This window comes from Podarcis raffonei, chromosome 6 (assembly GCF_027172205.1).
Source record: "Podarcis raffonei isolate rPodRaf1 chromosome 6, rPodRaf1.pri, whole genome shotgun sequence".
NCBI classification, from domain to species: Eukaryota; Metazoa; Chordata; class Lepidosauria; order Squamata; family Lacertidae; genus Podarcis; species Podarcis raffonei.
Window position 1 is genome coordinate 33,987,580 of NC_070607.1, and position 22,614 is coordinate 34,010,193.

The 22,614-nt window shown below is 38.6% G+C and overlaps 1 protein-coding gene across 6 annotated transcripts in view; it reads left to right on the forward strand.

Moving 5' to 3' along the window:
• Positions 1 to 22,614, forward strand: part of USP33 (ubiquitin specific peptidase 33) — a 30,266-nt gene that overhangs the window by 1,652 nt on the left and 6,000 nt on the right. The window contains exons 1-18 of one of the 6 annotated variants that reach the window (XM_053391993.1): positions 1,158 to 1,179; positions 2,409 to 2,529; positions 3,267 to 3,320; positions 5,815 to 5,877; positions 7,057 to 7,194; positions 8,407 to 8,509; positions 9,531 to 9,600; positions 10,246 to 10,359; positions 11,418 to 11,496; positions 12,282 to 12,681; positions 14,448 to 14,588; positions 16,463 to 16,575; positions 17,218 to 17,390; positions 17,483 to 17,577; positions 18,149 to 18,182; positions 20,220 to 20,265; positions 21,070 to 21,250; positions 21,394 to 21,520. In XM_053391993.1, the coding sequence (XP_053247968.1) occupies positions 2,449 to 2,529; positions 3,267 to 3,320; positions 5,815 to 5,877; positions 7,057 to 7,194; positions 8,407 to 8,509; positions 9,531 to 9,600; positions 10,246 to 10,359; positions 11,418 to 11,496; positions 12,282 to 12,681; positions 14,448 to 14,588; positions 16,463 to 16,575; positions 17,218 to 17,390; positions 17,483 to 17,577; positions 18,149 to 18,182; positions 20,220 to 20,265; positions 21,070 to 21,250; positions 21,394 to 21,520 (2,012 nt within the window). In that variant the 5' untranslated portion in view covers positions 1,158 to 1,179; positions 2,409 to 2,448. Of the gene's footprint in view, positions 1 to 1,157; positions 1,180 to 2,408; positions 2,530 to 3,266; positions 3,321 to 5,814; positions 5,878 to 7,056; positions 7,195 to 8,406; positions 8,510 to 9,530; positions 9,601 to 10,245; positions 10,360 to 11,417; positions 11,497 to 12,281; positions 12,682 to 14,447; positions 14,589 to 16,462; positions 16,576 to 17,217; positions 17,391 to 17,482; positions 17,578 to 18,148; positions 18,183 to 20,219; positions 20,266 to 21,069; positions 21,251 to 21,393; positions 21,521 to 22,614 lie in introns of those variants that run through there. The other 5 variants (XM_053391995.1, XM_053391996.1, XM_053391994.1 and 2 more) reach the window with 5 other exon arrangements.

Sequence of the window (22,614 nt, forward strand, 5' to 3'; positions counted from 1 at the left end):
AGAAAGGAGTGATGCTTTTTCTCATATATCATACTGTACCTGACCTTATAGTTCAGATGCTGCATTTAATAAATAATTGGGACATCTATTCTGTGCTGCAGAGCATCATAGAGAGAAAGCATGGTTGACAAACTCCACTGCAGTTTGCAGTAGTGCAGGGACAGCAGTTCTGCTGCAAAAAGATCAATCTGCAGAATATGCTGCGGGACAGCCAATTCTTTCTTTTAATATTCTTAAAGGATGCAAAGGGAGGACTCAGACAGCATGAAACAGATTGTATTTAAGAAACTTCTGTTTCCTCTTAATGTTATATACATAAGCACTTGGAATAAATATTGTTGTTATTGTGGCATTTGTAGAATTTAATGCAAACTCTGTTTATTTTATATGAGTGAGCTCTTTTTGGAGAAAGAGAGTAGGAAGAAATCAGCTTGGATAAATGTCCTCAAGAAGGAAATAAATTATAGTTGATCCTTCCTAGTTTTTCCTTCTGAGTTTTTAACTGCAGTTTTGTAAAACAAAAGGAATATTAATATGAGATAATGAAATCATCCCTTATGAACACCTCTGAACATACTGTGCATTGGATTTTCTGCAGAATACAATGGATATATCTTTTTTAAATCTGAAAATGATACACAAAAAACTGAATGCATATGTGCGCGCTCTCTCTCTCTCTCTCATTAAGAGGACATATATTTGGAAAAGATGAAATGATATATTCTGTTTGTCCAAAAATGTCAAGAGAACAACAGTTGGGTTATTGGGTGTTAAACATAACACACGGTTAGCATTTTAATAGTAATTAGGAGTTGAATATCTCTGAGTTGTGAAATTGCCAAGAGACAAAGACACCTTCATAGAATGTTAAGAATAACCCAGAAACAACAATATTATGAAGTAAAAGAGACCATTATTGATAATAGTTTCTGTGTCAAGGGTATATGTTTGCAACCCATTGTAAACATAAAAAAAAATTATAGATCTTTATCATTGTAAGCTTGGAAGAGAGAAATTATGTATCACGACCATAACTACAATAATTTATGCTCTACATTTTCTGTTTTATATCCTGGGTAGATCCTGTTTATATGATGAAAATAATAAATTACAATTGTTGGGAGGCTTCACGTAACATTATTGGTTGTCATACAGCAGTCTAAATAAAGTTTATTTCTAGTAAGTAGCAAATAATTTGAGGGGGCAAAGCTCTTATGGTTCTCAGGATGCAAGTTGTCAAATTTCCTTTTGATACCTGATCTTTCTGCTCACTAAATTATTTAGATTGGGTTGCAATCTTCTTCGCTATTTTTTCCTTTGTTAAAGAAATAACAAATATTTGCTGTTTTCTCAAATGATTTGAAAACTAGCTTCTGTGATTATTTGGCATTTGGATGTTTAAATCTATTAAATATACACTGGTTAACTCAGCACCTTTTACGATACCCTTCACAATGTGACATCCTGTTTCAAATGAATTTTTAATATCGGCCTTTGCATCATTAAACATGTCTTTCAGAATTATATTAGATGCCATGGTGTATAGCAGGAAGTTATGAAATAATCCTTTGGTCTATTTAGGGAAGCAGGGATTGAACTGGGTTGTATCCAGTTGGTCTCCCTCTACTGTCAGAATATATCTGTCAGCAGAGGCAATTTTGAGTGATTCTGCCTTTTCCATCCCCCCAATCTGCTCCAGAGGGTTAGGAGAGTTTCTGGATTAGATTGTAACAGTCACACCAAAGGCTGTTTGGGATAAAATGAATTACCAAAAATTGCCTCCCACCCCATTCCACTGTTGGATGCCTCCCTTCATTGGAGGAGCACGACTTGGATACCACCTATTGGTTTTAGTGTAAATTAGAATAGGACCTACACTCAGGTCTTGCTTTCAGACTTCCCATAAGCATCTTGTTGGCCACTGTGAGAGCACGATGCTGGACTAGATGAGCCAATGGCCTGACTCAGCAGGCTTTTCTTATGTTCTTATCTGTAATCTGATTACTACCAGTACCACTTCCCTCAATACAGTGGTACCTCAGTTTAAGAACAGTCTGGTTTAAGAACGATTTGGTTTACAAACGCCGCAAAACCAGGAAGTGTCCTGGTTTGAGAAATTTACCTCGGTCTAAGAACGGAATCCGAACGGTGGAAGGGCACCAGCGGCGGGAGGCCTCATTAGAGGAAGCGTGCTTCGGTTTAAGAATGGTTTCGGTTTAAGAACAGACTTCCGGAACGTATTAAGTTCGTAAACCAAGGTACCACTGTATTTTGTTTTGTTATTTCACATTCATTTTTTAATGTTAGCATAAGTTGTAATGATGTGGTTTCGCCTTTACTAAAGCCTTTTTGCATGCTATCAGTTGCACAGATGTCTCACAGTACAATCACTATGTTTCCCTCTCAAGATGTAGATACAACCTGAATTTGGAAGAGACCACTATTAAAATGTCAGCACTAAGCAATGATTGTTCGCATTTGGAGTCTGTTGGTGAAATAACCAAGGAAGACTTAATACACAAGTCACATGTGAGTTTCTGCTGAGTACATTCCTTGATGGATTAACATGGACTTATTTTTGCCTTGAATTGTGCAATACGTTTTAGTGCTAGGTGTTACAACAGGCAGCATGCTTGTTTTATTAATAATATTTTATTATATCCTGCCTTCCTCTAAAAGGATCCCAGGGTGGCTAGCATAATCATTGAATGAATGACCACAGGAAGAAGCCTTTTAAGCTAATCTTAAGCTAATCTATTTAGGTAGGAGTTTAGGTATCATATATTTATGTGCCTAAGTGGACATGGGATTTTGAAGCAGTTGCTAATTTATTTATTTTTAATTAATTTTTATTAAAGTTTTTCTGTGGTACAAAACAAACAGATAAAGAGTTTAAGATTGGGAGACATGTAATACAGGCTTAAACGTTCTATTTTTAAATTGTAGTCCTACACACTTTCCTGTGACTAGGTCCCAACTAAATTAGTTGTGTTTACTTTTGAGCATGCTTTCTATAGTCCTTTTTATATGGATATAGAGCAGGGGTCATAGAGAGTAACCTGTATCAGTGGCACCAAAGATGTGGAACAGCAGCTGATTTTGTAGAAACAGAATTTTTGTGTGAGTAAACGTATAAAAAATGCAGATTCTCTGAAGTAATGAACAGAAATATTTAGACTTTATAATATGAGAATAGGGCTTTTTGCCCTTTTGCTCCTCTCTGACTAATTTTATTAACTAACCACATCACTCTCTGCTTTTAATAGGGTACTTGCCAGGACTGTAAAGTGAAAGGACCAAATCTTTGGGCATGCTTAGAGGTAAGATGAAATTCCATTTATTATATGCAACAGAAAAGAGGTTTTTTTCCCTAGAACCTTAAGTTTAAAACTGATAATTCAAGGGTGAGAGCAGTATTCACCTGCCTCTAGGCTTGGCTGGATTGTAGTGGGAACTGTGTTTGTGGAGTGGATTCTTCAAGTGTCCTCTGCAGTGTGTCCTTGTGAGTTATAGGTTGTTCCCCTAACAAAGGCCACCTTTGAAACTATAGTTGGGCTGTGCTTCGAACTCAGCAATTGTGAGTTCAAGTCCAGTGTTCTGGCCACAGAATCCCATGTTGGATTTCAGTTCTACCCTAAACTTGCAGTTCACACTGAATACCATAATTGAGCAAGTATGCTAAACAACCTCCATGCATGCCCTTTTGAGAAAAACATGTTTCAAAGATAATTTTGGCTGGGACACTGTATATAATATTTTGCATTTTGTTAAATAAAAATGTTGTTTTGTTAAAATAAAATCCCTTTTTGGAGAATGCAGTTGGCTGACAAAATGGGAGGGATAGGTGAAAAAACTGACAAACACTTAAATAAATAAATGTTCTTGGTAAGAGCTCACCTACTATTTTCACTTTAGAAAGAATTCTAATCAGAAATGTTTGGTATGCTATAAGTTAGTTGCCAGCTTTCTGCCATATAATCATTAAACTGTGTAGTTGTTCCTGCATAAGAAGTGCCACTTAAGTCACTGGACACCGTCTCCGCCTTTTGTGTGGATGCTTTTCTTTAGATTCAGAAAGGAGCCCCAGCAACCTATTGCTTGCTGTTGATTTCTGGTGTGCTGAATTTATTTTAAAATGCCTAATTACTAATCATGTTCACTGTTTTTGTAATCTACAAAGCATTGCCATAATTATGTACATTTTCTTGTTTGAACTACTTGTAGATCCACCAAATTGAAAATGATTTGTAAGGGCTTGAGAAAGCAAGACATGCCATTGCACTAGCTCTTGTAATTCTAGACTTTCTTGCACTGAAAACCTTTAGAGCTCTGTGGTCTGCATAATAATAAAGGTTTCATAATGTAGGTTATACAATCCATCTTAATGGTGTTCTAGTTGTTGCAATAAGTTTATTTAACCTTATTTAAGGTATTATGTAAAGGAAAAATAGCTACAGTTGCTACATTATTGACTAGATATGCTGCACAATATCTATTTTTTGTTTTTGGTTGTATCTAATGTCACCACTCAGCTGACAGTAAGCCTTCATCAGCAGAATGGGAAGAAACACTTTTTTGTGATTTATCCTCCAGCCTGCAGCCTTCCACCCCAACTAAATCTGTTCCTAAGAGTTGGGGAACCTTTCCGAGGAGGTTTGGGAGAGGCAGCGTGTGTGTGAAAATAGCTTTCTTCCCTGTTCCACTAAGGGAAGCCTTACCAGCAGCTGAGTGACAGCATTGGATGCCACACTTCATTCTTATAAAGCAGAGGTTTTGAACCTTTTTGGGTCCACAGCTCCCTTGACCAACTACATTATTTCTGCTGCACCCCTTCCCTGAAGAGCCAGCAGCTCCTCACTTTTTTTGAACACCTTGTGGAGTGTTCCTCAGCCTCCTCTCTTCTCCCCTCTCCTTGGGAGTCCTCTGGGCAGCTGCAGCAGCCGTCCCTGGTCTCTGAGCTGCCACCCCCCAGAAGAGAGGTGCCTCTTCCCATTGCCCCACTGGGGCCTGGGAAGCACCCCCTGGCCAGCCCCAGAGGCACCATTCGCTTGGGGAGCTTGTAGCCAAGGCTGCTGCAACAAACAACTGTGCAAGCCTTTGGGAGGCAGAGATGCGAGAGGGCATCAGAGGAAAGAGGGACAGAGGCTAGTGTTGCCCGCGGCACCCCTGACCATTCAAGGCACCCCAGGGTGCCATGGCGCACTGATTGAAAACCACTATTATAAAGGAAAAGTTGCTTCAGTTGATGCGTTTAAATGTCTTACTCTGCTTCTAAATTCTTAGCTTTCCGTTTGAATTGAAGTTACTTTAGGCTGCAGTCCAGCAGTGGTTACCTCTGCAACACTTATTGGTCAACAGCATTGGCACACTTAGCATTACAGCTCTGAATTGTATTTCTTGCAGCTTTAACCATGGGTAATTATTTATGCAAGTCTCAGTAAAAGATATTTACCTGGGAATTGAAATTAGCCTGAAAGGTTGCACTGTAGAATTATTAACATCAAGTAGAGTTTTGATACTGACTTACTATGTTGATTGAATCCAATCTAGGGAGCCCTTTTGTGTACCTTTTTACATTAATAGTTTCAACAGCAACTCATCATGCCTCATCAAAAGCTGCTTTTGGCGATGTTCCGTTGCCCTAAGTTTTAGAAGAAGCATTCTTGGTGAAGTGGGATAATTACTCTTGAGCTGATAATATAAAGTGCCACCCCATTTGTATCATACTGTGAATTGCTCCTGCTGAGGACTGAATTATGTGCCACTACGTTACTGTATTTTGCGTTTTGTTAATGATTCTGTTTTGTTTGACAGAATAGATGCTCATACGTTGGTTGTGGAGAATCTCATATAGATCACAGTACCATACATTCGGAGGTATGTATGTATGTAAAAATACTTCAGCGTTTTGACAAGTTAACTCATCTTTAACTTTTGAATCTTTCTGGTGTGCAGAGATTACTTATATGGATGGTTGATAAACAGGGAGGTTAGATTTAATTTAAAATAAATAATTGCTTAATTTTGGCAGATATGAACGATGATGTCTTGTTCAATAAGCAGAACCTTTAATGGCTGAATACATAATTTAGATTCCAGCATTTAACTGTATTGTTCATGATAACCTTATTTTTACATTTATCGGCAGTTGGTGTAGGAAAATGTATTTTATACCAGCTAGTATTTTATACCAGGGTGAATAGCAACTACTATATCCAAGTTTTGGAGTTTAAAATAATGTTTTTGTTCATAATTTTTGTTGAAAATAGTAGTGGATACTATTTGGTTTGTGAATAAAAAGCCAAAGGCATTGTTCTAAGTAAAATGTATTTCCCAAATGTATTTGGGTTTCATTTTAAGGAAGAAAGTTGATATGGAGAGGAAGTATGCAGTTGCAAAACACCTTTAACGTGAAGAACTAGCACAACCACATTCTTTTGCCATTCTGCTGTTAGGAGCTGAAGTGGTCTCCATGGAGCCCAGGAAACACTTTTTACTTTTTCTGTATCATGTGGAATTCCACCTTGAACTCATTGCCTCCCAGTTGCATAGGCAGCACGGGGGGGGGGGGCAGGGGGATGAGCTCCCCCCACTCCCCCCTGCTCCATACCTGAATTGCTGTTATTGCTGTTATTTTTCTTTCTTGCCCACCTAGAAATATATTTTGTCTCTTCTGTGCCCTCACTCCATTTTTTCCAGGTGCCACCACTTCTCAGCTGTGTATTCCTATATATAAACTCCCCTCCTCAATCATAAGCCCCTCCCTTTGGGTTACAGTTTCAAAGCAGTTTGGAGCTTTTTATTTTCCTGCCAGCAGGTGATGGATGTGCAGCCTCTCATGTATACAATGGAGTTCTCATTGCCCTAAGTTTAGAATGTCAGGATGTAGCTAGTTATTCCTATAACAGTCTGTGCAAACATTACGTTTAAACCAAGCCTAGAAAGATATGCATTTCCATACAAGTAAAATGCAACAGTCCATACAAGCTAAACCCAATTCCTTCACAGTTGGTCTTACTGTATTAAAAAGATTTAGTAGCTGCATTTGTTTTCTAGGAAACAAATCACTGTCTAACAGTTAACCTTACCACATTACGTGTCTGGTGTTATGCATGTAGCAAAGAAGTGTTTCTTGATAGAAAACTGAAGTCTCATTCTTCAATGCAAAATGTTCGACTGTCTCACATCATACAGGTAATTAGGCAAGTTCACTATCTGGGATTTTATATGGGATTTTTAATTGATTTTTTTGCTGTTTATGTATGGTTTATAAGATGTTTCAATTAAGAAGTCAGGTTTTTAGTCTTCTACACATAAACATTCAATAGGTTATTTAAATAGTGTTTAAGGAAGCTATTAACAAAGCTTGTAGTACAGCAATTTTGCTTTAGCATCTTTAGAGTCCTAAATTCTTGATGATTTTACACGGTTTGCATGGCAGTGTAAGCCAAATATGGTTTACTGCGACTACACAAACATGCAGGCTTTTGCAGAGCAGTTTGTAACCACTTTGCTCTTTCCACAGTCCCATTTTGGCCATGCCAAAGGCTCAATTAAATTTAGAATCTATATTCAAGAGGTTCAAAAACTTCAGAGTGCTATATAAATGCTTATTAGGGTTCAGTCCTATGTGTGTTTGCTAGGGAGTAAGATCTTTTGAATCGTGGGACTTACTTTTGCGTAAACATTTATAGGATTACACTGTTACTGTGTTTTAATTTTGAAAACGGATAGTGTAATATGTGCATATTTTAATACTTTATGATCACTCATAAAGTGGTCAGTTGCATCACTCATGGGGATCCAACGAGCCACTTCAAGCATGCTCTAGGCACAGCTCATACCCAGTGGGATTTCTGACTTTTTAAAAAATTGAACACAGTACAAATTGCTTTTGAAATTCCCCAGAGTTTTGAAAGTGCTTTGCCATATAGCATTGAGCGCTACCTTGAGAAATGGAACTCGAGCTCAGCTGGGAAACTTCATTTAAGAATTATGAAAATATGTCCTTAATATACTGACATTCATAATAACTATTAATTTTTAAAGTAAAGTTGAATATGGTTGCTTTCATTAAGTGGTACCGCAGTGGTCAACCAGATGGCTATAGCCCTTGAGCAGGACCTGAGTTTATCAGCATTCTCCCCACTTGTGATCTCAGCAACTAGCCCTCGGAACATTCATATTTCTTATCTTCCTATAAGAAACCTATGCTCTTGGATAAGTTATTTCAAAAAGTTGTGACATATACATGTCAGTAAACTCTTGGCTTTGCATGTAAAACATGCTTTAGAACTTGATATAAATAAAGTTCATAGACTGATTTTAAATGATACACAAAGAAAAGTAAGATTTGCAGGAACAACACAAGGCTTCTCATGCTTTGTATCTTGATCTTTCCCAAAGGATATTAGGTTACCTAGTATCCCTACGCTGAAAATTCCTCTAATTGCAACATTTGATGACCTTGATGTACAAGTAGATGAAGAGGATGAATTCAAGGCAAGAGGTAATATAACTGAAAAGTTCACCAAAATATTGTTAGTTGACACAAATTGTTAGTACCATATTCATAATTTCAGTGAAATTTTATCTCATCAGTGGTTTCATGTGTGCTTTTATGTTCTTCTTTCACATAATTGTTTTATAGGTCCCATCTACCCCTACATCTCAGTTTTCTGACCCTAATTAGTTACCTATTTGGATAATAAGCTTTGTCTGTTGAAATGTAAGTGTTCAGCTGGACATCTAGGGAGCTGGGTTGAGAGAGAAATTGGACATTTCTAAGGGTCTTGGAGAGACGTGGGTGGCGCTGAGCCTAGGGCTTGCTGATCAAAAGGTCAGTGGTTCGAATCCCCGCGACGGGGTGAGCTCTTGTTGCTCGGTCCCTGCTCCTGCCAACCTAGCAGTTCGAAAGCACAAAGTGCAAGTAGATAAATAGGTACCGCTCCGGCGGGAAGGTAAACGGCGTTTCTGTGCGCTGCTCTGGTTTGCCAGAAGCGGCTTAGTCATGCTGGCCACATGACCTGGAAGCTGTATGCCAGCTCCCTCGGCCAATAAAGCGAGATGAACGCCGCAACCCCAGAGTCGTCTGCGACTGGACCTAATGGTCAGGGGTCCCTTTACCTTTTAAGGGTCTTGGAGGGAATGCAAGAATTTGTTTAGTTCTGTGGTGACTGCGGTCAGTGATATAATTTAAAGACGATAAAAATGTGAGGAGAAATGAGGAGACACTTTTATTCAATTTATAAGAGCAGTGAGTAGGAGTTGAATTTCACAGATGTTGTCTCATTGGGTGATAGCCAAATAATCCATACCCAGAGTAGACCCACTAAAATTAATTGGCTTGTGTCTGTTGATTTCAATAGATCTAGCTTAGTATGACTGATTTTGGATATCTCTCATTGAGTTCTGAGCTACTATGTATATACACAGGCTAAAATGTTGCTTTTAAATCTGTGTGAGAAACTCGCTACTACACATATTGTAACCTTTTTTTTGCTTGCTTAGCAGTTTTTCATTATTTGCAGGACTGACAGGCTTGAAAAATATTGGAAACACTTGTTACATGAATGCAGCTTTACAAGCTCTTTCAAATTGGTAAGAAAAACAGTCCTCTTTGTAGGGCAGTGTGCTTTTCAGTTGTTAGAAAGTCCAGATCAGCAAGAAGCTGTGTAGGGTAGAGGTTATAGCATAAATATTACTATGTGAGTTGTATGGCCTACAGAACTTGCTGGAGGCACGTCCTGATCATATGCCCTTTCATAAGGCCCTCAAACTCATAAGTTAAATTAATATGAGTTTTCACTTTACAGATTGTCTCATAGTTATTTAATTGGCCTATGAAATGCAGGACTCTTTCCTGTTTTCACTGATTTTCTGTGCTAACTCAAGGGTATCCAATTTCTTGATGATATGAATGTAAAGAAAAGGATTAAAACCAAAAGTTTATAAAAGGCTTTTATTTTTTCTTCAATATTTATTGGTGTAGAAGCAGTGTGGTCATTTTGTTACACTGCATCTCATTTTGTTAATATATTATTAAACAGTTCTGTTACTGTTGCAATCAGATGCTGAAGGTGCAAGATGGTATCAGCCCTATCATGGAATCAAAGTGTCTCTTACTAGAAAAATGGAGCTTATCTAGAAAGGAGCAGAGCTGTACCATATAACTGGGGTTGGAGTAATATTGACATGTTTAGCACAGTCTCAAAAAACTAATGGTCTTTTTCTCTTTCTTGCCAGCCCACCATTAACCCAGTTTTTCCTTGACTGTGGGAGTTTAGCTCGTACTGATAAGAAACCAGCCATCTGCAGAAGTTATTACAAACTGATGACAGAACTCTGGCATAAAAGCAGGTATTGTGCTACTTCTGTACTGGCATAATTTTTCTAAATCAGCTTCTCACAAATATATTTTCAGTAGAATATTTTGTAATTAGTGAACTACATAAAATCTTAGAGTTTCAATGATTGTTTAGCAGAAAACATATGAGGTAAAACTGTATTTTTCATAATATGCACACACTTGAAGTCATCTTCCCAATGAAAATCTTACATCTGCTTATTCAGTTCCATAGTAGGTTATGACATGTAAATCATCCCACAATAATTATAATTACGATAATATAACATTAATCTAGCACCTGAATGGAAGGCCTACTGTAAACAATTAGCATGTTCGAATGAATTTGGCTGAGTTATTGAATAATGTAGGATCTCTGTTTGAAATGTATCGTAATTTGAGTGCATTGTAATTTTTTTCTGTTTTTAGTTTGGGGCATCACCTATTGAAACAATAAATATCCATAATCTGGGTTGTAGAATTTTAAGCAGCTCTTGTATAATAAAATAATAATTGATCTGATGAAGTTAGACAAGGTACATCTAGTGCCCCACACAGCTTTCAGCAGTGACTAAAAAGATGCCTCTAATTGAAACTCACAATTTCCTTGACAGAATTCTTATTGTTTACTTTGGTATAGTTTGACTCAAAATATAAAAGACTGCGGCAAGCAAGCAAGATTTTGTGTCTATCTTAGATTGTTCTTAAGTTATGTGTATGGTACAGAATTAGATGTACACATCAATGAGTACAGTCTTGTGTGAAAGGAATAAGAAAGGATGCATGAAATGAATATTTCATGATGCATGAAAGGCATATTGAGACATCCATACTACCCCAAACGGTGTACCCAATCAATCACAGAATCAAGAAAGGTGAGAATAGGCCTATAATGTCATAGGATGCTGAGAGATGAAATTCAGATTTTGTATCCAAAGGCAGTTTTAGAAACCTCTTGACATTTTGATTTGTTGGTTTAAAAACTATTGCAGTTTGAATACTGTACTAGTAAACTGAAACATTTGAACCATTTGAAAAGTTGTAAATGCACTTAAATATTTTTTTCTTCCAGACCTGGAGCAGTTGTCCCCACAAACTTGTTTCAAGGAATTAAAACAGTTAATCCAACATTTCGAGGCTATTCTCAGCAGGTAAGCTTTTCTTAAGGCTTCTTCTATGCATACTACAGGAAAATTTTATTTAGTAAAGCTGCAAGGTTCAAAGAAATGGAAATTGCAGGTAAAATAATACATTTCACTTCGGGTTCTTAGCTAGCTGCTAGATGATGTTTACAATCCATGCTGGTTTTTCCCCTTCTTGATTTATGAATAAGAGTAGTTGATAAAATTCTGCCTAGGTCCAAAATTACACAGTCATATCCAACGTCGCTGTTCTGCTACTGCAGCAGACGTCTGCATGAGCAATGAAACTTCCCCTCATCTCCCCTGCTGCCCATCACACACCCTCAGAATCTGCTCCAGAGGAGTTTCCAGAGCAGACTTTGGAGCTATGTGGAGAGGTGAACAGGAAGTCTCATTGCACAAGCAGAATTCTGCAGGTGCAGCATTGGATACAACCCATAAAGTGTAATGTGAAAATTTAGAACAGTTTAAATCCAGCTACAGACCACAATAGGGAACTAGGAGCTTTTATTTTGTAATAAAATAAAATATAAGAAGAAGAAGCAATAAAAATAAAAGTAATACAGCATGTAGCATAATGCATTACATTTGCTACAACAGGCAGAAAAATCATTAACTGGTCTGCCAAGACCATCAGCAATTTTCAAGTGATCCGGGGTTTGTGGGATTTGGAATCACTGCTGTAAACCCAAAGAGCTGATTGAAAGTTCTTTTTAGCATTATTGAATGGCTAGCACCATTGGAGTACTCAACTGAATAAAGCACAATGCTGTACCTACCATTTTAAATTTCAGGATGCACAGGAATTTTTGCGTTGTTTGATGGATTTACTACATGAAGAGTTAAAAGAGCCTGTTATTGCAGTAGAGGATAGTATCCCAGCAAATGAAGAGAGCATGGAAGAAGAGAAGAGTCAATCGGATGTAGACTTTCAATCATGCAATAATACTGATAAGGTAGAAAATGAGGCTTGGTCAAAATCTGTGGCAGAGGACCAAGCAGAGGACACAATGTTAATTCAGGATGATGAAAATGCATCCAAAGACAATCAGAAAGAGAAATCCTTGTGTACCAAGATGAACAAAGCAAGCTCTGTGGAAGACATAGAAAAAGACATATACAATTTCTTTGAAACGGCTGAATTTTTGAACAATCAGGAAACAGTGAAGGTGCAAATACACAGCAGATACTCAGGTGATTGTATGGCTATTAATTAGAAAAAGTGTTGGGTAATAGTTTGGTCACATCTGTTACAAGATTCAATTCTACCTAACTACATGCTACAATGTTATTTTACTGATTTTGATCTCGTTTGTAGCTGTTACAGGATAGAATATTTTTGAATTTGTTGTTGACTTGGCAGCAGTGGATATAAACCATTTGTTTTTGTATGATCAGCTGTTATTAGGATGGGTTGCCGCAATTTTATATTAAAATGGCCAAGTTCTGTCACTCTGTAATAGAACAGATAGTACAAGACTTTGGGGAGGCACTAGTCAGAATTCTACCAGCAACAAAAGCAAGTGATAGTTACTCTGGTTTTCCCTTATTTATTTATGTAAGTGTTTCTGTACTGCCTTCTGCTAAAATATCAGGTTGGTGTACGGAAATATAAGAATATTAAAAACGTTGAAAGCAGAACAGAACAATGATTAAAATGATTGCCTACTAGGGAAAAAAAATAGTAAACAACAGGATAGGCCTGTCGGCATAGCAAAGTCTTCAGGAGGTGCCTGAAAGTTAAAAGCAAGGATGCCTGCTGAAGACACTTAAGTGCTTGACTTTGGTTGAGAGCAGTTGGGCCTCTGTAACACAAAGGAACTAACAGTACTCCTCCAGGTAAAATTAATAAAATGTGTCCGGTGTTTGCATAAAATGACAAAATTTTGAACTGGAGCTCAGTGTTTGGGTTGGGATATTAGCTGCTTCATTCTGCACTCGGTAGCTCTTCTCAAGGGCAGACCCATATAGAGCACATTGCAGTAATGCAGTCTTGAAGTTACCAGTGCATGGGCTGCAGTCACCATGCTATCCAGATACTGCAGCTAGTATACCAGCCAAAGCTGGTTGAAGGCACTCCCAAGGTCTCTTGGGCTTCCAGAACAGTTGCTAGTTGACCACAGTGGTTGGAAGAAGTTGCTTCCAGCTCTGTTCCAGGAGTGACATGTGCTTTCACTGCTTTCTCACGTTTCTCTGTCGAGTGATAGCAACATGGTTGTTTCAGTTTAAGGATAAGTGCACTTTAAGAGTGAAGTAAACCACTTGCCATGAGAAGGGGCTGGAATGGAGTGGTGTGTGTATGTGATCATTTGTGTATTAGGGAAATGAGTGTTTGCTCATTTACTTGACAGTTTCTACCCCCACGTTGGCAGAAATGGAAAGTTGTTCGTGTAATTAGATGAGCTTTTCTTTGCAAACTGAAATTGCAAACTTACATGTATGTGCATTTTTCACAGCAGAAGCTATGCATTTTCTCTAAGTTAAGATTAAAGAATGTGAAGACCACATGGCAATATTGCTGAAATACCTGGTTGACGCTCGACATTTTAGCCAGCATGAAAGCTGCTGCTCTTGTCTGTATGGGGTAAAACATTTGAGCTGAATGATGTCTTGGATGTGGCAAAATACACACATTTGTAGTTTCTAAACAATCTTTCCATAGTGTCCCTCTTCCTTCACCAGTCCCTGCTCTATTTTCCTTTGCAACTTCTAATTTTTCATTTGCTTAATTTTTCCATTGTGGCAGTTTTGGTTCATATCCTTTTCCATTCTTCCTTGGTTCATTTTCTACCCTGCTCATGATTCCAGGTTTTTTTCTTTTTCTTTTGAAGGGCATTGTGACTCTTCTTCTTAAACTTAATAACAAATAGGACTCTGGGCAGTTAAAATTAATTTTTAACTCCATCCTCTTGGTTCATTTTAATTTTGTAATACTTATTTGGCTAAAATGTGTTTTACAGACTATATCAATGATGTCCATATGAATGATGTGTCTATGCCACAAAGTTTTCCTTCAAAAGATGGGGGGAATGCACGTTTATCAACCAGCCCTCCCAAATCAGGTACTTTCTGGTCTGGACTGGGACCCTTGAACAAAAAAGGTATAGCATTCCCTAATGTTACTTGGTGCTTTTCTCCTGTATTGGTCCTAACACTTTTAAATGATTAAAATAACAACATTAAGTTGCTTGATTCACCCACCCCCTTTCATCAATTCATATTGGAAATGAATTTTGGTCTTTCAGTATTACACTGTGGTCTGGTGGGTGTCAGCAGTGAGACTGGACATTAAGAACTCTTTATTTGTTCCCGTGCCCCATACTATTTTGAGGGCTTTGGGTATCTCATTCCATCAACAAAATGCTAAGACAATAACATAAACGGCAAGCACAAGATTTCTGTCTAGGGACCAAACACCAGCACCAAAGCCTCTATTTATTTACTGAATGTCTCTGGGGAGTTGCATCATTTTGGCAAATTTGTCAGAGGAGCTTAAAATATCCTATTGTTTTCCAGTCACATTTTATTCCTTCATCTGCTTCGTTTCTTTTTCATACTTTCATGTAGCCAGTTCTTTTAAAAGCTAGTTAAGAAAATTCTCCTCTAGTTTGTATTTAAACTGTCTTTTATTTTGTTTCATAAGATGCTTTTGCAGATTTATATCTCCATTGCCTGACACACAGGAGTTTTCTTCTTCTGACACATACATAGTAGTAGGGATTGAGCCACATACAGTCTCTCTGGATTGTGCTGTGGACACTGCATGTGAGGCTGTCTTTGTCTGGGTCTGTACATGCAGCAGAATGAGGTGAGAATTTAGTGGCAGAGGGTTTAGTGGCTGAGGTGATAGAATGGACTATGCCAGTTCAGGCTACAGGTGCAGAATCACATTCTGAATTTATTTTAAGTGTCTTTGTAAATAGAAAACTAGCACAGCAGGAGAGGGCTAGGTCTGAATATTTCCCCTGAATCTGTTAGTTTTCTACTTTCAGGGTGTGTTTACATGGAGGAACACTTAAAAAGGTTTATCTCCAACCTGCAGTCTGAAGTAGTGCAGTCCGTTCTGCTATCATATTTTGCTGATGTACAAGGCAAGGCCTTTGTCTCCCATCAAATCTGAAAGATCCAGTGATTTGTTCAAAGCCAGAAGGCTTGCAGAAACCATAATAGAACCCTTAAGTCATTTGTTGTCTATACCAAATTTCCTTATTAGATATAATTTTTGTGGGACAGCCCTGTCTAGAAGTTGCATTTTGTATAGTCGAAGAGTTGGCTGTGTTCTTATCACCATCTGTCATGCAGATTTGTGGCATGGGAGCAGTGAGGTCTTGTGCCAAAGACCCCATGTTAATGTGAAATGTACTTAATGTATGTTTTGTGTGAACACTGCCATCTCCCCTTGTAGAATTATATTAAAAAATCTGGTACCCTAGCCAGCTCAACAAGCAATGTTTTGTAATAAAGTGGATTTGCTTTTCGGCTCACTGTTTATTAAAAATAATACAACAACAACAACAAATAAATTTATCATTTATACCCCGCTCATCTGGCTGGGTTTCCCCAGCCACCCTGGGCAGCTTCCAACAAAATATTAAAATACAGTAGTCTATCAAACATTAAAATCTTCCCTAAACAGGGCTGCCTGCAGATGTCTTCTGCTTTTAAAGTTATTTTTCTGAATGTTTGGTAGTGGAGTTCTCAAAAATAGTAAAAGAAAGGGAGAATTAACTATAGGTCTGGTATTCTTAGAATCATAGAGTTGTAGAGTTAGAAGTGGCCCCAAGGGTCATCTACTCCAACCCTCTGTGATGCAGGAATCCTGCCCACAGCTATCCCTGGGTGGGCTTGAACTACCAACCTTCTGGTTAACAGCCAGATTCACTGACCCATTGTGCCACAGAGACCAGAGGAAGGGTAGAATAAAAAGTTACTGTACTTCAACTCTGTCCTGATTTCAATTTTCTTTTCTTTTTAGTTTCAACCATATGTTCCCCCAAAAAGAAGAAACACAAAAAATTCAGAAGTGTTATTTCTGACATATTTGATGGGACTATCATAAGTTCAGTACAATGTCTAACATGTGACCGGGTAAGTGAAGGGATAAAATAAATGTTGCTACATACACCATTAGTACTTGTGTAAGTTTTCTTCCCTTATATGGTAAAAGAAGTTGTTAAAAATGAAGCATGAATATATTTATTCATCCACTTGAAATATGCAAACAGTTCCTGGATTATTCTAGTTCGGACTTCCTCATAGTTTTAGGCTGGTCTGTTTCCTGTTCTTAATAGCTTTTTCAGCTTAGTTTAGTCCCAAACAGCTACTGTTAATTTTCATGTTCACATAGTACTGTAGTACTTTACAGTGGATGCATCCAGGCAACTCTCGACTTACTTTGGGGTTACATTCCGGGCATAGTGCCTAAAACCAAAATTGTGTATACTCAGAACACATTGGGTTATGAATGGGAATGCCAAAGTCTTTTTTCCTGGAAGCCCGCTCCCTTTTTAAATTTTTTTTTTAATTGCCAAGTACGTAAAGCTGAATGTGCACAAGTTATATGCGTGAAGGTTGTAAGTTACCTGCAATTGCCTGTAGTTTGCCAAACAAAGCACTGTAATTAGCCACAAGTGGAATTTAGTGTTGGTAATTTAACATATAGAATTTTATTGGGTCAATTAAAAAGAAGGTGGTGTTGGCCTAATCATCTTCCCTTTGGTTTGGCAATAGGTGTCAGTGACCCTGGAGACTTTCCAGGACTTGTCATTGCCTATTCCAGGCAAGGAAGACCTTGCTAAGCTGCATTCGGCAAGTCATCAGACCTCTCTTATCAAGGCAGGCTCTTGTGGTGAAGCATATGCTCCTCAGGGCTGGATAGCCTTTTTCATGGAATACTTCAAAAGGTTTGTTTCCTTGCATTGCTTGAACATTTTAAATTGATGTTTCTGCTGTACTGGCAGAACATTTGCTGTTTTTTTTGTCAATGATGTTTCAGGTTTGTTGTCTCATGTGTTCCTAGCTGGTTTTGGGGTCCAACAGTAACCTTACAAGATTGTCTTGCTGCCTTTTTTGCTAGAGATGAACTGAAAGGTAAGAAATTAATATTTTTTTACATGTCTTACTAAATATGACCACCCATACCTCTTACTTTTTCTACCTATTTTCACATTCAAAAGGTCTAGAAAAGGTTCCCTTTTACACTGTTGCAGAACCATCAGTTGACAATATATTCAACAGAGCAAAGGTTCAAATTAGCCAGTGTAGAAATGTTATCCCTTTAATTTAAAATAATCTCATTTTCATTGATGGGAAGGGCTGTGGCTCATTGGTAGGACATCTGCTTTGAATGCAGAAAATCCCTGATTCAATCCTTAGCATCTTCAAGTAGGGTGAGCAGAGGGTCTGCCTTTGTAGTACAGACCTTGATGGATCAGTAGTCAGGCTCACTATAATGCAGCTTCCTATGGCCCAATCTTACAATTTATTAACAAAAATATTTTTAAGTATCTGGGCTGTGAAAGTCCATGTAGTGCATGTATTCCTGATGCTAGAATGTCTTGAATACTTAGTGCCTTTCAAAATCAGAAAAGCTCAGTGCAGGCTGTGGTGGGAATATGTTTTTAGAATAATGGTTGTGCTTTCCTTCCCGCAATGTCTGCAGGTGACAATATGTACAGTTGTGAAAAGTGTAAAAAGTAAGTGGCCTGCTCTTAAATTCTTATAATTTGATATATGTGGTTACTTTAAAAGCTGTTGGATGAGAGCCAGAATTGCAGCAGCAGATACAGTGGGACTTCCCCTTCCTCCCACTTCCCCCAAATCTTGTTTTGCAGCGAAAGTCTCCATTGCCTTTACCTACAAAACACAGCCTGAGTATCCAAAGTACCTCTTTCATTTCAGAAAGATGGAAGTGGGAAAAGGCATTTTGCAAGTAAAGGCAGAGTGCAGGAAAAGTTGCCTCTCCCTTTCCCATCACTTCTGCACTCCTCAAACAAGGATTTTGACAAGGTGTATAAGACATCTGCCTGCTGATCAGATGTCAAGGAGATAAAGAACTATAAAACTTTTAGAAGACACCTGAAGGTTGATCTGGATCGATCGCGGGCCTAAGGCAGCTGGAGTACAGCATGCTCCTCAATAGACAGAAAGACAACAGTTCCAAAGCCGGGCATGAAAGAGCTCCGTAGCCCAGCTGGTTTGAGGAGAGAGAGAGAGAGATGTGCTGGGGGGGGAGGAGGGAGGCGAGAAGGAGCCAGGTCTCTGACAAGGGAAGGTGGGATCAGGACCAACAACAGCATCACCTGCGCAAGGGTGGAGGGAGGCGGGGTGGGGGGAGAAGGCAGGATTGGCATTGAAATCACCTGAGTGGCTCTCTTTGACCGGGGGTGGAGGGAGGAAGGGGGAAAAGGCAGGATCAGCATCGCCCACCCACCCTGCACCCATCCCTGCCCCCCTCGGCATAAGCAGCCAACACTCGCCCACCCACCCTGCTCCCATTCCTGCCCCTTTGGGAGAAGCAGCCGGTGGTGCATGCCCACCCACCCTGCACCCATCCCTGGGTGGTAGATCACTGCCAGTTTTTATATTGGATCATAGATCACACCGTACTTGTTGGACATGCCTGGCATACAGCATCTCCCTATGTCCATAAGTGCACAGATGCTTTGAACTATGCAGAAAGATTTTCTAGGCTTCCTTTCAGTTCTCTTCTGCCCCCTGGCCCAAGGTTCATGAGGGTTGTAGGGACATTGGTGCAGCACCAAATATATGGCAAGAGGCTGCAAACAGAAGCAAAGATAGAATTGTAAAATCGTAGAGTTGGCAGGGATCATGAGGGTCATCTAGTCCAACCCCCTGCAGTGGAGGAATCATTTGCCCAGCGTGGGGCTTTTAATATTGTAAACTACCCTGTGATCCTTGGATAAAAGGCAGTATCAAATTTAATAAAGAAATAAGGAAAATAAGAGGTTGCTCATGAGAATCAGGGGGCCCTCTTGAATACCTTTCAAGGCAGTGTTGGGGGACTGCCACTGAGCTGGGAGAAAATGGCAGAATTTGGCAAGTTCCCTCCTTGCATAAGTGACAGTACCTTTGGCTTCTACAAGGGGCTAATTTGTGTTTTTTTAATTAGTTCATACTACCAAAAAAATAACAGGCGTTTTGTTCAGAGGACTGGTGTCATCAGCCTACTTTGATTCTGGGCCTGCAGTCAAATACAATGTCCTCCCCATTTTTTCTCAGTATAAAGTTTTACTCAAAGGAGACCTTTAAAATTAATGGATCTAACCTAATCATAATAGTTTCAGTATGTCTACTCTGAGTAAAACTTGAGTACCCTTCAGAGAGGTTAGTTGAGGGCATGCTGTGACTTCTCCTTCCACAGCTATGCTTAATGTTCCTCTGAGTGTGCATTTGCTGCATGTTTTTTGTATTACTAAACAGGAGACCCACGTTGCCTTTTCTGATATATGCTGACTACATCAGTTGCCAAGAAGGAATGATTGCTTATGATGTACAAATTGATCATACCTATGACTTATGCCTTGTGTCTGTGAAAATAAGATCTAATTAATTTCTGATCACTTCCAACCTTGTGATTTCTTTTGAAGATGATAGCCCTTTTTCTAGTTAGCAATTTTGAAATATCCAGGGTATTGTACAGTATTTAAAACGTCATTATTTTAAATGTTTGCATTGGATACTTTTTTACAACTTTACTAAATTTGCTTTAGGTTAAGAAACGGAGTAAAATTCTGCAAAGTTCAACACTTTCCTGAGGTATTCCATTTTTTTAAATAATAGTGTTGTTTTTCCATAATAGATAGTTGTGAATATAGTGTGAAAGCTGCATTCTGACTTCCCAAAAGATGCTTTTATCTAGTCACATTTGCACACTTACTCAGATGAAGATATTAAAAATGGCGATGCACCTACACAAATGACTAAAAGCTGATGACGTGTGATCAGATATCCACTTGTACAATGGGCTTTCCTGTACTCTCCCTCCCCCACCCCCCTGCATGTACTCAGATCTGGAGCATCCTCCAGCCCATTGCACAAGTGTATATCAGTTCCTCAGGCACATGGACGCAACTGCATGGCACTCATTACATTTTTTTACAAAGCATCTGTGGCTGCCTCTGTGCACCCAAAAATCTGCTCCAAAGCGTCCATCAACCATCCAGCAGATTTTGAGGGCATGTAGTAGGCTGTGTGGGAGAGGAGAGGAAGGTGAAGTTCCAAAGTACAAGCAGAAGTTCATTCTGCTTCCACATAGATGGCATTGGATACAACCCATAATCTTCCATTATAACCAGTTACATAGGGAGTTTTTTCTACAAAAGTGTACATCTGTGCAGGAAAATGTCCTTATTCACCGAACTAGACACAAATCTTTGGTAGCATTATGTAAAGTGGCCCATGGAACATCCCTTTTTTGTAAAAAAAAAATAAAAAATGAGAAGGCAGGACAGAACGCAATAAATTTAATAACAAGGTAGCAGTAGTAAAATGCTTGCCTTTTATATTAGTATTAAGTTGTGAAGCATCAGTTTTTGAATGAGTGTCTACTCTTCTTTATAGATATTGTGCATTCATCTCAAAAGATTCAGGCATGACCTTATGTTTTCCACAAAAATTGGGACTCATGTATCCTTTCCCTTGGAAGGACTTGATCTTCAACCTTTTCTTGCCAAAGACAGTCCAACTCAAATAGTGATGTATGATCTCTTATCAGTAATCTGTCACCATGGAACTGCCATCAGTAAGTATATATAGTATATATTCTCTTTCTGGATCCATATTATGCAACTGGGGTGGAATCAAATAGTTGTGTTAATATGTTTTAGTTTCGGATTGCCTTACAGTACTTTGACAAAAAATTATCTTAACTGTTCTTGAATTTAGATGGACATTATATAGCTTATTGCCGGAACAATTTAAATAATCGATGGTATGAGTTTGATGATCAGAGTGTCACAGAAGTCACCGAATCAACAGTTCAAAATGCAGAAGCTTATGTTCTCTTCTACAGGTGAGAAAACAAGGGACAAGGATTTGAAATACTGTCTTGAGTAAAGTTCTTGTTAGTACCCAATGCATGGTATTTGATCATATTAGCTGTTAATTCTTGCCTGCATGAGTTTCAAGAGAGTATTCCAAAGAGCTGGATAATACTTTCCAATGGTTAGAGTTTCTGATCAGCTGTAATTGTGGGCCAATACAGAAAGCGTGACTTCTTTTAAGATGCTACTTTGCAGTGAGGTAGTGTATTTTCCCACAGTTCTCACGTTTTTCAACTCATTCTGCTTCTTTTTCTGGGCCTTTCTACTGACTTAATTTTTCCTAGCTCCCCCCCACCCCCCGAGCATTTTTTACAATACAATGTTCTTGGAACATACTGAACCATGGCCCTAACATCAATCCATGTAAAAGTAGAGACCTCTGGTCTTCTGTAGTATTTATTTATAATAGGAACAGGGAATTTGTGGCCCTCCAGATATTTTTGGACTCCAACACCCATTATCTTCAGCCAGCTTGGGCAGTAGTTAGGGATGATGGGATTGGTAGTCCAATATTCTCTAGGACCACAGATTCTAACATCTCTGGAAATACTGTTTTGACAGCCATGCATTTTTATTGCAAAATTAGAAAGTAAGCTAAATTGACTTAAAACCTGAATATTATTCATTTCATTTCAAATAAATTGTAATATATTTGATGAAAATTCACAGATAGGATGCCACAGTGAAATTGGACACTGTGCATAGTTCACTTTGAATTAATAGCTGATGTTTCCTCATTTAAATTCATAGGAGAATGCATGTAGGACGGATTCTGGAGTCAGATAGAATTCAACTGCAGTAGAAGGAACACTTCACAGTTCAGCAGCTGAAAGCTGGAGGACAAAGGGATTCACTGTAGTAGCTTGAAATTTATGAGCTCCTGCAGCTGAGCTTTTATTGAAATGTGAATAGGGCCAGGGAGAGAGGGAACTACTCTTCCAGTCTAAAAAGCAAAGACATTCTAATAAATGGGATAATAAATTTAACCTCTTAACAAATAACAGTAGCCAAATTATGTAAAGAGCTAAACATGTTATTAGAGAAACTGTTTTGTGTTGCAAGC